Raw genomic sequence first — 14,725 nt, forward strand, 5'->3', positions numbered from 1 at the left:
GGAGGCCTAATGGAACCCAAGAGAACATTAAATAGTCCTCAGACACAAACAGCAAGCTTACTTAAACACATCTGATACACTCCAGACTTGAGCCTAACAGAACTTTATGCCTGAGTCAATTGTTCATCACCTCCATTAGGATCCTTTACCTCTGCTACTGAGTCGGAGATCGATTTTAGACGTGTCATTTCCTGCCCCAGACACTGCGCTGCACTGGTATTGGGCGTCTTTACCCAGAGGCTCCTCCCTCACCCAGCTGCTCACCAGCACAGCATCAGCACCGAGGGCGTGTCTGTACTCTGTGACGGGCGTCTCCAGTCTCCGCCCATTCGAGTGCCACTGAAGGCTAACGTCACTGGGACCTGAGGGACAAACGGCACTTACATGCAAACAAAACACGCAGAACACTCACAAGCTCCCGTCCGTAACACACACACTAACACACTTAATTCTCCTAATGGCTGCGTGCTTTGGTTAAAGCCATGCGTCGGGAGAAGCGAGGAACCAATCACGTCAAAACACGTGCGTAAATATATACAGAAATATTATTATACTGTATGTATAGAATCAGTAGTCTGAAGATGAACACGGTGAGATGTTATGGCTTGGACACGCCCACAAACTCAATTATAGCTGCAGTTTTCACGAGACAGCATAAATGCTTTTATTATTAACTGATAAAACGCCACAGTGATCACTCGAGGTTCGACGTCTCGAAGCTACATATATGACTTCGGTTAATAGTGATTATGTTTAAGTGCTCGTGAAAATCCTTTAAAGAGAAAAGCTGATCATTGCACTTAAAAAATTGCTATAAAATTAAATTTGCTGTTGTGCTTGTGCTCAGTGCAAAAGTCTGCACCCCCCTTGGGTTCTCAATTTTAATTGGTTATTAAATGTTGATTAATTTTCTATAACAGCAGCTCTGACAGTAGTACCAGCTGCGAGACAAATCACGGGTTTATACTGACACGCTCATTCGAGTATGTTCTCTTTTCTACAGTAACAGCTCATTCAAAGGGTCTAGTATGTTGGACGCTCCACATAATTTAAGAATAATAAGTGTGTTAAAAAAACATGTAAATCATTGATATTTGGTAAAGATACGTTTAGTTAACATTTATGGAAGGAGTCTCCAGTGTCAGTGCTTTGTTAAAATCGGCAAGTTTTATGCTTTGTTATTTCTCAGTAACATGACAAACTGCAGGTGAGGGAACAACTGTTTATAGCGGCTATAATGTAAGTGAGAACAGGAACTAACTTGTTTTTTGTGGACATTCAACAACATTACATGTAACTGTAAAGGGATAAAAAGTATAACGTCATTCTTTAACAAATGGAAATTGTAATCTTTGGCAAATTGCTGTTGTCTAAGAGGAATAAATCACTAAGGGACATGCTGTTATTGGAAAATCATCAACTTCAGGGCGGGAAAAGCAACTCCGCTTCATCACACCACCTCATTGTTGTTTATTTTCCTATAAGAGCATGACACTGAGTGTTTTATTCTTTACACAATTAATATCTGAATGAACATCTGAGAAATATAATATTTTTCTTAGTTTTGTCCTTTAAATTTTAACTGCATTTAACTGCATATATTTTACATGCAATTGCATGTTTAGTTTGTGTGTGTTGTATAAAAAATAACTAATTCTTTACAGCTCATTTATGAAGTTACTTAAATGAACCAATGTGGAGTTTTATGTTAAAACAGCTGTGCTATAATTTAGTAAAAATAGGAATATTAGGGGACTTAATAGGAATTAAAACAGCTTTATGATGACTTTTTTTTTTTTAAACACATAACAATTACACAATTACATGTAATCCCAGATTAAATAAAATTGGTTTAGTAGTTTAGTGGACATCTCGGCTCACATCTGATTAAAAACCATTAAACCCTGAAAAACCACAAACGCTGTAATATGTTTTAATACAGCTCTGATTGTTCTGCTTTAGATGTCCAGTTAGTTTACAGTTTAAATCTCTGATGTCTGATATAAGTGAAGGAAGCAAACAGGATCTTTAACGTCAATTAATTCAACATTTATTAAGGGTGCTAAAATTTAAAGAAAAATTATGTACAGTCAGACAATATACATATGTACTTATATTTACACTGTACAAGTAAATATGGAAAAAAAAAAAGTACAATAACATACTGAAACAGGTCAAATATACACTGGGCTCAAAGTTCAGTCTGATGTTTAATTTTTTTTAGTTTTTTTTTTTTTTTAATTTACGCAGAGGCAAGTCTAACAGCAAACTCAGTCCAACGTCAGAGGGAAAGAAGTCTGATTTTCCAAACATGACAGAAAAAAAGATAGAAAAGAGTCACCAGCTTGAAATTACAAACGATTTTATTTTTTATTTTTTTTTGGAAACTGTCCCGGTAGGAGTTAAATAAATTATCTGTTTATGTGTTGTGCAAACTCTTCCAGAGTCGTACTAATACGTTAGAACACGGACCGGTCCAGGCATGAACGCAGTGATGGAGGGAAGGAGTGTTCGCAGAAGATTTGGCAACATGCATCACTCAGAGCCATGAGCATCTGCATTGTGTCAATACTACACAATCGCTTCCTCGTCTTCATAAAGTTTAACAGAACTTTTTACTGATTAATCAGAAGGCCTGGAGCTCAAAAGAGCTGTGCTGAGATGATAAATGAAAAGAAAAATACAGACAGAAAGGAAAGGAAGCACTTTTGTGGAGTATCGTGACCAGGTGAAAGAGAACAGACAGAGATAACAGTACAGGATCAGAGAGAGAGAGAGAGAGAGAGAGAGAGAGAGAGGGAGGGAGAGAGAGAGAGAGAGAGAGAGAGAGAGAGAGAGAGAGAACACGGACAGGGGGCAGACAGAGGAGAGAGAGGGAGAAAGGGTACGGAAAGAGAGAGAAAAGGGGGATGGAAAGGGGGCAGAAAGAGACAGAGTGTACAGAGAGAGAGGACAGAATCTTTTGAGGACTGAGTGTGTGGGTGTGTGTGAGAGAAAGACAGAGAGAAAGAGAAAGTGAGTGAGCGTGGATAGAGGGAGAAATAGAGGACAGAAAGAGGCAGACAGAGAGAAAGGCAGAGGACGGGAGAGAGGTTGAGACAGAAAGAAAGAAAGAAGAGGAAGAGAAAGAGTGAGAGAGAAAGAGGGGAAAAACCACTGCAACAGCAAGCATGAGAGACTGCGAGCAGGCCAGGCAGACTGCAGAGGTCAAAGGTCAGAGGTACCACTCACCCACAGCCAGGCAGAAGAGGAGGAAGGCCTGGTGGGAGTGAACACCCCAGGACTGCTCGCTCAGCAGCGGGGGGAGCAGACGAGCACCTCCACCCTCCAAACCTCTCCATACTGAGGAAGAGGAGGAGGAGGAAGAGGAAGAGGAGGAAGGAAAAGATGAGCAAGCTGTGCAGGGAGAGAGGGAGGAGTGGACAGGAGAAAGAGAGAGAGAGAGAGAGGGCACAGTAAGAAATTCAGAAAAGACACACACACACACACACACACACACAGAAGTGAGACGGAAACAAATTGAGAACTTGTTAGTTAAAAAACGAGAAAAAAAACCCTCCAAAATACAACTAATTTAGATGCTTAAATAATAATAATCTTCAAAAGATCTAAAACATAAAGAGAACCCTGTTCCCTGGTCCTGAAGAACCCCCGTGTCACGCACTCTGCGTGTTCCTGCTCCAACACGAAGTTCATGCAGGACACAGAGGTTCTCAGGATCTGGGCTGTTAGAGAGGAACCTAGGAAGTTTAGAAACATCTGGTGAGTGAGTAAGAACCACAGGATAACAAGAACTGAGCCTGGAACGCCAATTTCACAGAACCAAACGCTCACAGTGGGTACGTTCTTTTTTTTTTGCGTCTCATTGAAAAAAAAACAACTTAAAAAAAAAAAAAAACTGTTGCATCTTCGTCTCCCGTCTTCCATAATTCATATTTCCGCATCCATGAGGAACGATTTTCCTCACGATGTCCGTGTTAGCTCATCAATCCATCCAGCATTCTGTTTTTCTTTCCCCCCCATAAATGGAGAACGCTGGTTCCTTCCTTCATGTGCTGATCTGGAAAGATTTGGCAAAGTACGATCAACGTCCCTGAGAGTAACACGCAACAACGCCAGAAACAGCGCAACAGATTGTAGGGAGGGTGAAAGGAAAGAAAAAAATGAGAAAACAGTCCCCGCCCACCGCCAAAAAAAAAAAAAAAAAAATTATATTGCTCCAATTTGGAAAACATTGAGTTAACTTACCAATTTGGTAAACTATGTTTCCAATTTGGAATCATGTGGATTTTTTTTTTTTTGCTTGATGATCCACGCAAAAAATTGACGCTGTCAAAAATCAGATTGTCAAAAAAAAAAAAAAAAAAAAAAAAACAGCAAGGTGAGACAGCTAGACCACAAAAAAAAAAAAAAAAAAAAAAAAGGTTGTGTTTCAGTATGTGATGTTTGGGATTAAATCTATCCAAACATCGGTACACGTTACAGAGAAAAGTCGTCTCTTCTTTCTTTTTCGCTAGTTTCCATTACGATGCATCGGCGTCTGCGTACTCGATCGGTTGGGATTCGCAGTTTATGTCAAACGGTCCTTGCTTCAAGGTGCTATCGTTGTCCTCTTCATAGCTATTCGATGGAATTTTGCCATTTCCGCTCTCTGGTTCCGTTTCGTATCCTGTGTCTCGGAGCGCTCCGTTCTGGCGTGGCGGTTCGTTCCGGTCGCGTTTTTCCGGCAACACTTCCATCAATCCCCCCTCACAGGCTGTGTACTCGCGCTGCGGCTTCTTCTGCGAGCCGAGCACGGCGGCACGGAGCCTCAGACACGGACCTGGAAGGTACTGCATGTAGCAGTTATACCCCAGGCCGAACAGGAAAAGGAGGAAGAAGAGCAGGAAGAGGAATAGCAGCGCATTACTGTTGTCATACTGGAGGTACTTTGCGTGAGGATCCTTGATCTCAGGTCCTTGATTTCGTGAATCGCTACTTTGAGGAGGGACGTAATGTTTAGTTTCTGCTTTTGCACCGTAGACGTTAGCCGTGGTAGCGGGGCGGGTTAGTGGGGGCGGAGGCACACTGGACAGGGTAGATGGAGTTAGTGGAGAAGGTCCTGCGGTGTTACTGTTGCCGTTATTACCTCGCGGTGCCGTGGTGGTGCTGATGGTGCGGGATGAGGATGAATCAGGATCGGGGATGTTGACGATCTCGACTGAGGACACGGGCGAGATTTCGGGACGCTCCAGCTGTAGATTGTAGGAGGCCACCAGCCGGGTGAAGTTCTTCCCGGCAGCGGACTCGACGGTCCAGCAGTCGTAGCGGCCCTGGTTCTGTGGAGCCACACTGTAGATGAGCAGCCCCGAGTCGCCCATCAGGAGGAAGTGACCCGACTCGGTCAGGATGCTATCGTTGACCTTCCAGAAAACCTGCGCCAGGTTTGAGCGCACGCTGCACAACAGCTCCGCCGAACTGCCCGGCTTCACCACCACCTGCTGGGGCCTGTCTATGGAGCGTGGTCTCGCTGTGGGAGAGAGGAGACGGAAGAGAGGATTAAAATGGAGAAATGCCCGTGTCTAGTTCATGAAAAGCTGGTTCACAGATCAGCTGAGTGGTCGGGGTTCTCCAAGTACAGTGGATTGCAGCATAATTATTTACTCCTGCATCCCTCCAGTCACTAGCTTGCTTCTCTTTGCAAAGGATTCTATCAGCAAAGCTCTCAACTTGTCTTGTGACTTCAGATCAGCAGACACGACATACTGCTCCAGCAACGGCTCAAACAAGAGCCGCTTTCACATTACAAAGTTAAAGTGGCCTAATATGAGTTTTTACTTAAATGTGACACAGATGGAAATTCTTCACAAGTAGCTTTCTGAATTATTTACAAGATTAATGAGCCTAGCTAAAGATAACTAATAGACTAAAATGATCTTGATTAGTTTTAACTGATTGTTACATTATATGGTGGAATATTTATATTTTAAGTATAATTTTGTTTATGCTTAATTAATGTGACTTCAAAAGTTATTATTTATTCAAATGATTAAATTTGAATGAACATAGACTTTTAATAGACTCTTTTTAGAGTTAAAGAAAAGGCTGTTGATTTAAATAAATTAAATAAAAAAAAAAAAAAACAAAAAAAAAAACAGTGAATCTATTTTGAATCTAGCTAAATAACGTTATGTGGCCATTTTTAAAAAAATCTGCCCTGATCACGGCCGAGCTGTGAGCCAGTCTACAGGGTAAATCAGTGTAAACACTCACTTTTTTTCCCCAAACACTTTTTTTTTTTTAGTTGTTGTTGTCATGACTCATATTGACGTGTGCATTATGTTTTATGAATTATGAATTAGTCCGTGTACACAAATGCGGGCTGTTAAGAGTTCACACTAATGATAGAGACGGGTCACATGCAAACACAAATGTGAGCAGATCTAATCTGCACCAACATCAGAACTGACTCTTATCCTAATCACGACCTGCACGTAACCACACATAGCGTGTCAACCACCAGCCTTAACAGCTTTACCATCACAACAGTCGCCGTGGCTGCGGGTACTGAGCAAAAAATGTCCTGAAGACTTTGCATTGCAAATCGGTGCTGTATTATAGAGATGTGATGTTCCTGTTCTGGCCTTTCTCCTTAATAAGATTTATTAAAGGAAATAAAACTACAGGAACTTGTTAGGTTTGTGTCATTATGTTTTTTTTTGTTTGTTTTTTTTCTGGTGACTAACTGACGAACACATACTCCATTCCCATCGATCCATCCGGATCAACAGGCTGGAAGGTTTTCATAATGGATGTGAGGGCAGTTATCTAAAGCACCTACCTGATGGACATTCACCTGCATCTCCTCTCAGGTTCTGAATAAACTTCCTATAGATTAAAAAAGAGAAAGAAGAATGATCAGAATATAGAATATTATTGTACGGGAGACACAATGGTGTTAATTAAAATATAAATAATCATGGGATGCTGATCTGAAGAAGCACATCAGGTCATTTCTGTTTCAGGTAAATGTCACCATGCTAGAGGTAATGCCTATCTCATTAATTTCGGGCATTTTAGCCGACTTTGGAGCTCTATTTCTAGTTAAAATGACGCCTCAGACTGCTATGGAGCTCATTATGTTTCAATCCATCATGTTCTCTGGGTTAGAGTCTTGGTTAATTCAATCAAATCTTTGAGAGAATTTGTAAATTTATTTAAAATTTTTTTAAAGATATGTTCAACCTGTAGTAACTGTAGTTTGTTTACAATATTAAACGTCTGTTCGTAGCAATTTTTGACTTATTTAGTTTTATACGGACAAAAATGCACATTGTTTTGCATTGCTTATAATTCAGAAAATCTTTTCAGTCACGATTTTTATTCACTCAAATTTCATTCAAATGATTCTGAGAATCAAAATGAATCGAATCATGAGGCCAGTATCACGAAGTGAATCGAATCGTGACCGGAGTGTATCGTTACACACCTATAAATTAGTAGAGTTGTCTTAAACCCTAGGATGCCCAGATGCAGTCTCAGCGATTGAAAGATTCCCCATAATGCACTGCGAGTACATGGCAGGCACAATATTTTTAAACCTAGTCTCTACATTCTGCACTGTTAAAACTAGCATTCAAATGACTGTGTTATGAGAAAGCTTTAGCTGTAGCATACAGCAGATAGCATTTATTTCTGCCAGGCTCCTACGTACCACTAATTAACCGATTACCAAGCACTCGCTACTGAAGCCTGTCTCTTTTCTAGTGACATTCTTTTGCGTTTTCTTCATGACCGTGACTTTCTAATAAGGAGTAATAAGAAATCTTCTGTCAAACACCTGCGATAAAACCTAGATATGAACAGAGTACATGTATACACAAACAACAGTCTGGGTTTCATCATCACATGGAGAATCATGACATCATGTTCAGGTGAGTAACTAACCGGTGCTGTCTGTTATCCTGCTTCTGGAAAATGTTAATACAGGTAGTAGCGTGTGTGTCCCAGGCACAGTACGGGTCGCGGGCAAGAATGCAGTCTGTGCAGGTCATGTATTTGTCACAGAACGCAGCTGGAGACTGGACCACTCCTGAGTCCGAACCCGCGTACAGGAAGCTGCCCTGTAGAGAACAAAGTAATGAGTTAGTGTGATAAAAAAAAAACGAGTAATTTTTTTGTTTTTTATTTGTTCTTGGTGGAACACCGTCTCCACAGCTGGAAATTTTCCTCTTCCTCAACAGCTGAGAACACATGATCACGGTTCCTTTCTCATGCACACAGTCACCCTAGTGTTGCTCAAAATCAGCGTTATGTGTATTGCACAACGAAATGAGGCAGTGCTACATCACACGCTTAAAAGAACAGAAAACCTGTCTACTCCAAACACTTTCAATAGAATAATTAATAAGAGAAGTCTAAGGCTGTTTTCACACCTTTTAAAATGTTTACTGAATCTGAACTGGAGTGATGTAGATAAATTTCACTTTGGGTCCATGGAGCTAAGAACGTACTCATAAAAAAAATACAGCGAAAGAAAAAGGTGCAATTACAAATCTAAAAAAATATATACATTATCACCTGAGAAGGAAGTCATAGCTGATGCTAAATAAATGATTAGATTGTCAGTCGTTCTGTAACCAATCAGATTGCAGTTCCTTCCCAAAATGCTACTGGAGCCCATCACGAAATTTAAAATAAACACAACAGCACATAAGCATTTATATATTGTTGTTTGGTGTCCGACTTTTATATGTATTTAAAAAAAAATACATAAAAGTTGCATAGCATTTTTGTACTTTTGCATCTTTGCCCATACCTCTTTTGTGGAGAGCAGCAGGGTTTTGATTGGCTGTGGGTTTTTCAGCAGCTGGATCTCTTCGATTATGTGCGAGCCTCCTTCAAACACCACGGATTTGTGCAGAAATCCTTTATCTGATAACACAGTGTCATCATTGACAGATTTTAAAAATAAGAATTTAAATAATCAATTAAAAACATCATTGATTATTTTTGATAACAGATATGCGTCTGATGTCCTTCAAACACCTTTAGAACATCTTAAGAATCTTCCAGACCTCATAACATACAGACTCCATGATGTACGCGGAGATCACACACACTCACCGGTGGCGGTGAAGAGGACATCGTAGACGCGGTTGTCGAGGGCAGTGACTCTCTCCACGACGATCTGTGTGTAGTTGACGTCCTTGGCGGTGAGGCGCGGCCCGTGGCCGATGGGCAGCACGGGGTCGGCCATGAGCGGGTGGTCCTTCACAAACTGCAGCGTCTTATCCGGGAGCAGCAGGGAGTTGGTGATGTTCTGCTTGCGGTTCTGGTTGTTAATGCACTGTAGAACACAAAGAAGAGAACAGGTGGAGTCAGGTTTACATCATACCATTGCAGAAAAACTGATAATGTGTGTAACATCATTCAGTCAAAGTAAATAGTCAAGACAAAAGGCGATCATAAAACAACTGGAGCAAGTTTCTTACGACTAAAGCGGGGAAGTCTAGGATGCATCACATGATGTACCATGGACCATGTAACGAATAAAACGTGCTGTTTTAGGAAATTAATCAATGACGGTGGTGTGATGAAGCGGTGTAACTGCCATAAAGTTGATTATTGTTTTCAAATAACAGCACATCCCGAAGTGTTTTATTCCTCTTATTCCTCTCAGCAATTTTCCAACACTGACAATTTAATTTATCAAAGAAGGACACTTTGGACTTTTTATCCATCTATAGTTACATTTAATTGTGGAACGTCCTCAAATCAAGTTAGTTTAGTTTAATTGTTATCATTTACATTATAGCAGCTATAAACAATCTTCCCCTCACTAGCCTCTCTTTTTTCTTTCTCTCGAAGTTAACATGAGGCAAAAAAAAAAAAAGTGCGGCCCATCATGTTGCAGAGAAACCGCAAAAGTCATTCTGAAGATGAATCGGAAACTAGTTTCGAAAAGTTACAGCTTTGTGCTGACACTGGAGACTCCTTCCATAATTGTTGAACATCTCCTTACAGAAAACTTCACATCAATGATTACACAGGTTTTCTAAATCTGTTTTTATGAAGAGCGTCTGCAGATGCATCATATGTAATTTGGGAATCATGTGAGGCTCGCTCTCTCTCAAATCCACACAACTAAGAGCTGGTTAGGAAAAGCAGTCTGTCCTAAAGACCTGTAGAATTGATTTACATGGAAGTTTAAATCGGGGGATTACGACCAGTTTTACACTGCCACTGGAATTTATTGATTTAACGTGCACTAGTCATTTTTCAATAGCATCTCCATGAAAATGTGTACCGTTACCAGTTTGGAAATATGAAAATATAATGCTGTAATCGTATCACAGACCCCATGCGCTAGTGCTGTGTGTGGGTATACGCACCGCTCCGGGCCTGGGAGAGGGTGTGATGCCGTTGTATTGGACCCACTTGGTGTGGGATTGCTCCACCGTGGCCTTCTGCATGTACTTCCCCTTAGAGAACACCTCGTCCACTGATGTCATGTTATACGCACACACGGCAGAGAGGCCCATGTTCCCCCTAAAAGAGAGAAGAGAACTAGAATTAACTTTGTATGAAAATTAACCCTCACTTCCTCATTCCACTCGATGCCGTGACGTGTGGCAGATGACTAAGGCCCACGGCTGATGTGGAGACGTGTGTGTAATGGTTAATCAGAACAGGAAATGAGGATTAATCTTTCAACCACACATGCACACACACACACACACACACACGCTCACCACTGGGAAGTGAAGACCCCATAGATGACTGTTTCTCTCCAGTCAGGGGTTTTAACTATGAACACGTCATGGACGACGTTGAAGACGAAGTTGAGCTCGGGCATGGAGCACACCAGCTTGGCCTTCAGGAAGGATGTCCACTTCTTCTGCAGAGTCCTCTGTCCTCCCAAATCCCCCTGAGGTTTGACAGAAAGAGTCTTAATTAACTCAAAATGGTTTTGGAAATATGTAGGGTACAGATTTTAGTCAACAGAATTACCAAAGGAAGGAAATTTTAAAGACAGAGGTGACAAAACCAAAGAGACTGATAACAAACGAGTCCAAACAAACAAATCTAGTCACACTCGCACACGTTCAGCTCACAAACACATTCCAGTAAACTACGGTACAAGATGGCAGCATGTACATAGCAAGTACATCAAGCTCACCTTGCATACACGGGCTATACGGGGAATCAGCAGCTTGCCAAAGAACTCGTACTCCACGGAGACCTCTGTGAAGAAGTAGTAAATCTTATCGTCGTCTCCGTCCTGACTGTTGCTTCCCTCCCGGATCACGTCTGCAAACACGAAGCTGGGCTCTGCACACAGGACACGCGGCCAGAACAGAAACAAAACAACAAAACAGAAACAAAACAAAAAAGAAAAAAAACTTTAGCATTAAGTAAGGAATGAAACACTCAGTGTCATGCTGTTATAGGAAAATAATCAGCAACATGGTGGGGTGATAGAGAGAAGTTACTATAACTACCTGTACGTTAATTATTTTCCAATAGCAGCACGCCCCGAAGTGTATTTTTTTTTAATTCCTTTCACACAGCGATTTGATAATTACAAAATATTATTAGTTAAAGAATAACACAGCATACTTTTTATCCATTTATAGTTATGTTTAACATTGTGGAATGTCCACAAAACAAGTTCACATACGTTGTTGCAGCTATAAAAGGTTGTTCCCTCACCAGTTGCCTTTTTCCTCTTTCTCAAAGTTAATAAAATAAATAAATAAAATTTAAAAAAAAGGCAGCTTGTCATGTTACAGAGACACTGTGGCGCATCCGCCATACAAGCCTCTGTGAATTAGTGACTATAGAAACGCCTTAATATAAACCTGTGATTTGTCTGGGGCCGGAACTACTGTCAGAAGTTGTGTTATAGAGAACGTTCTAACCAATCAGAATTGAGCATTCAACAGTGCTGTGGTGTAATAGCAAGTAGATCGGGGTGTACCGTTGAGCCAGGACGTGGAGTACTCTGTGCGCAGCAGGCTCTGAGGCCTCGAGAATCTCGAGATGATCGGCTCGCTGCCCAGGAAGTTATACGCCGTCCCCGAGTACAGCTCGCCGTCTGTACGATGAACACACACAGCGATATCCAGTCAACACGCGCACTTAGGATTACACCACGGACAATCAGGCATTAACAGGAGACGTTAAGCGTGTACAAGCACTGATCACTCACCGACCATGACCGTGGTAAAACTCTGAGTAGGGTCGAATGAACACTTCCCTCTGCCATCGTCCTGCTTTCCCATCAGCGTGAAGTCTTTTAAAGACTACAAGGTAAGAGAGCATACATGAGCAAGAGAAGATTCTGGAAGTCTCTGGAAACCTATTTACTTGGCTGAGTAAATAAAAAACTGAGTTATCACACACCGTCCCAGAGAGGCACATCAGCACACTGGACTGATAAACACATTTATTTATTTAAAAAAAAAAACACACAGCACAGATAGTACAGTCAGCCTCACCCTGACTCCGGTTCTGCAGCCCAGAGAACATCTCGTATCTCTCCCGAGATAATCTTAAACTGCTTCATTTTTCCGTTCTCCTGTCACACAAGAGTGTGTTTTGGAACGGATAAAACCAGACCCAAAGGGTGAATTTAAGTTCTCTAGCTGGAGAAACACTCCAGGACACTTTCCATGACTTGCTGTACTTTATAGAGTCGTGCAGCTGTTTATTCCTGAAACATCATTCTGCATGGATTAGATTTGTCATTTCTCTTCTGTTCAAGCTCTCTGAAGTTACTTGAAATGTCCGTTCGTTGTCTAGAGTGTTATTAATAATTAAAAGCTTAGAAAACCCTGCATAGAAGTTTGCACAACTCAGCAAGCCCACTTTTTAAAATCTTTAACCAGTTTATACTATCGGTATTTTGTTAGCTGAACACGGGAATTTAAAAACGTTGAATAAGAAGTTAAAAAAACATAAATAAATAAATAAATAAAAAACTCCTCTAGAATAGGAACTAAAAAGATTCCTGGAACTTACAGTATAGTATAACTGAAATCAGCCCTGGTTTGTCTGAGCTTTGAAGTGGAAATGAGCCTAACGAGTCATGCTTGTGAATTTGAGCTTTATTAGTAAACCTTATTACCATTTAATCTCGAACCCTAAAAAAAATACAGAATCTTCAAACAAACCCATAGTGCTTTTCCACAGACATGGAGCTTTATCTGGTGCTTTCTGGGAACTACACATTCAGAATAAACAGCTAAAAACAATTAAAGCACTTATCTTGTCATCTTGCATGTAATCACCGTCTCGGGAAACAGATTTGCTCGCCGTGTTCATGATAAAGGAGTTGTTTTGTTTTTTTAATGGTAAATCACGGCCAGAGGTAAAAGGGTTGTACTACAGTCCTAGGAACTTTTTTAATTCCTCTTTCACAGAAAGGTGAGGAATTAAAAACGTTCCTATGTTACCAGATCTAGAACCCGGAACATGGCAAAACTAGAACCCACAGTGATTTTTATTTTTTTTTTTAAACATACTCTGAGTCTCTACTGGTGCCAAAACAAACCAAGTTTGAGGATGGAGTCACTCCTGGAAAAGTAACTAAAGTTAAAGTTACAAGACCGCCATTGAAAATAGCAATAAAAGTAACAAAACCAAAAATGCGGTATTGAACTAAATAAGAGCTACACTGTTAATGCTATCTAAGCATGCATTAAGCAGCTACATGGTCAGAATAAACAGCTAAAAGCAATTCGAGCGCTTGGTTGTCATCTTGCACGTAATCACTGTCCAGGGAAACAGATTTCTGCGGGGTGTAGATGATAAAGGGTTTGTTTTTTTAACGGTAAAAACAGGTTCTCATGGCATCCAAGCTATCATGTTCGTTCGGTGCATTACGTAATCGCCACATCTGAATGATTAATGTTTTGTCTCTCAGGCCAGTAGAACTGGCTCTGGCATCAGTACTGGCCCTGTGTTAATCGTAAAAATCTACCAGAGCTCTGGGACCCACAGAAACCCCAGGCTGAGAGATCTCCACAGAGATGTACACACCAGGTAATCACAGAGCGGCTGAAACGCATGGGTTCCACACACGTACAGATGCTCTTCATCCAACACCTGAAGAACCCGGATATAGTTCTGACAGTCCGTCTGAAACAAACAGGAAGAAGAGAGTCTACTGGGGGAAAAAAAACAATTATTCCAAAGTGCTGAATTAATATTATTTTTTAAAATATACCTCTTCAGATTTCCCTTTTAAGGTGCACAATCTCATGTCACGGTTCGGAACCTTCCACAGCACCTAAAACCACAAAAACAGGTCTCAGTTCAGTGGGGAAACTTCATGCACTCTTCACACTCAAAGCTCATAGTCATCTATGTATTTAAAGCCCGGGAAGTTTCACTTTAATTCTTATGATTTGTTCTGTTCCAGTAATGATCACAGGCTGATATGAGACAGCAGACTCATTCTGGGTCGTTTGTAAGAAAAGCAAGACTTCTCAGAATCGTAATTTTATCCTGCACAGACTGATTATGATGTTCCTAAAGAGCATTAAAGAAAGTCTTCATTAAAACATTATACAGTGTTGAAAAAAGGAATAATGTAGTGTTTCTCCAAACTAATCTACTGCAATCGACGGTCTTTTGCGCTTACAATTGCACATGGATACTCAGTGTAATCAGTGTAAAGACTTTACAATGTACTGCTCCATTTTTTATACGACTGTTTTGAGTTCTTGATTCTGATTGG

General features: G+C 40.8%; 1 protein-coding gene across 15 annotated transcripts in view; it reads right to left on the reverse strand.

Annotated features, from left to right (window-relative positions):
• sema4d (sema domain, immunoglobulin domain (Ig), transmembrane domain (TM) and short cytoplasmic domain, (semaphorin) 4D) overlaps positions 1-14,725 on the reverse strand; it is a 71,507-nt gene that overhangs the window by 11,481 nt on the left and 45,301 nt on the right. For 13 of the 15 annotated variants that reach the window (XM_026928916.3, XM_034311175.2, XM_026928920.3 and 10 more), the window contains 12 exons: positions 14,213-14,275; positions 14,026-14,124; positions 12,194-12,287; positions 11,963-12,079; positions 11,162-11,313; positions 10,734-10,909; positions 10,374-10,530; positions 9,106-9,328; positions 8,798-8,913; positions 7,927-8,102; positions 6,821-6,867; positions 4,507-5,509 (listed from right to left, as the gene is read on the reverse strand). In XM_026928916.3, coding sequence (XP_026784717.3) covers positions 4,524-5,509; positions 6,821-6,867; positions 7,927-8,102; positions 8,798-8,913; positions 9,106-9,328; positions 10,374-10,530; positions 10,734-10,909; positions 11,162-11,313; positions 11,963-12,079; positions 12,194-12,287; positions 14,026-14,124; positions 14,213-14,275 — 2,406 coding nt within the window. In that variant the 3' untranslated portion in view covers positions 4,507-4,523. Of the gene's footprint in view, positions 1-149; positions 363-3,231; positions 3,397-4,506; positions 5,510-6,820; positions 6,868-7,926; positions 8,103-8,797; positions 8,914-9,105; positions 9,329-10,373; positions 10,531-10,733; positions 10,910-11,161; positions 11,314-11,962; positions 12,080-12,193; positions 12,288-14,025; positions 14,125-14,212; positions 14,276-14,725 lie in introns of those variants that run through there. The other 2 variants (XM_026928925.3, XM_026928924.3) reach the window with 1 other exon arrangement.

Source organism: Pangasianodon hypophthalmus, chromosome 15 (genome assembly GCF_027358585.1).
Source record: "Pangasianodon hypophthalmus isolate fPanHyp1 chromosome 15, fPanHyp1.pri, whole genome shotgun sequence".
In the NCBI taxonomy this organism is placed as follows: Eukaryota; Metazoa; Chordata; class Actinopteri; order Siluriformes; family Pangasiidae; genus Pangasianodon; species Pangasianodon hypophthalmus.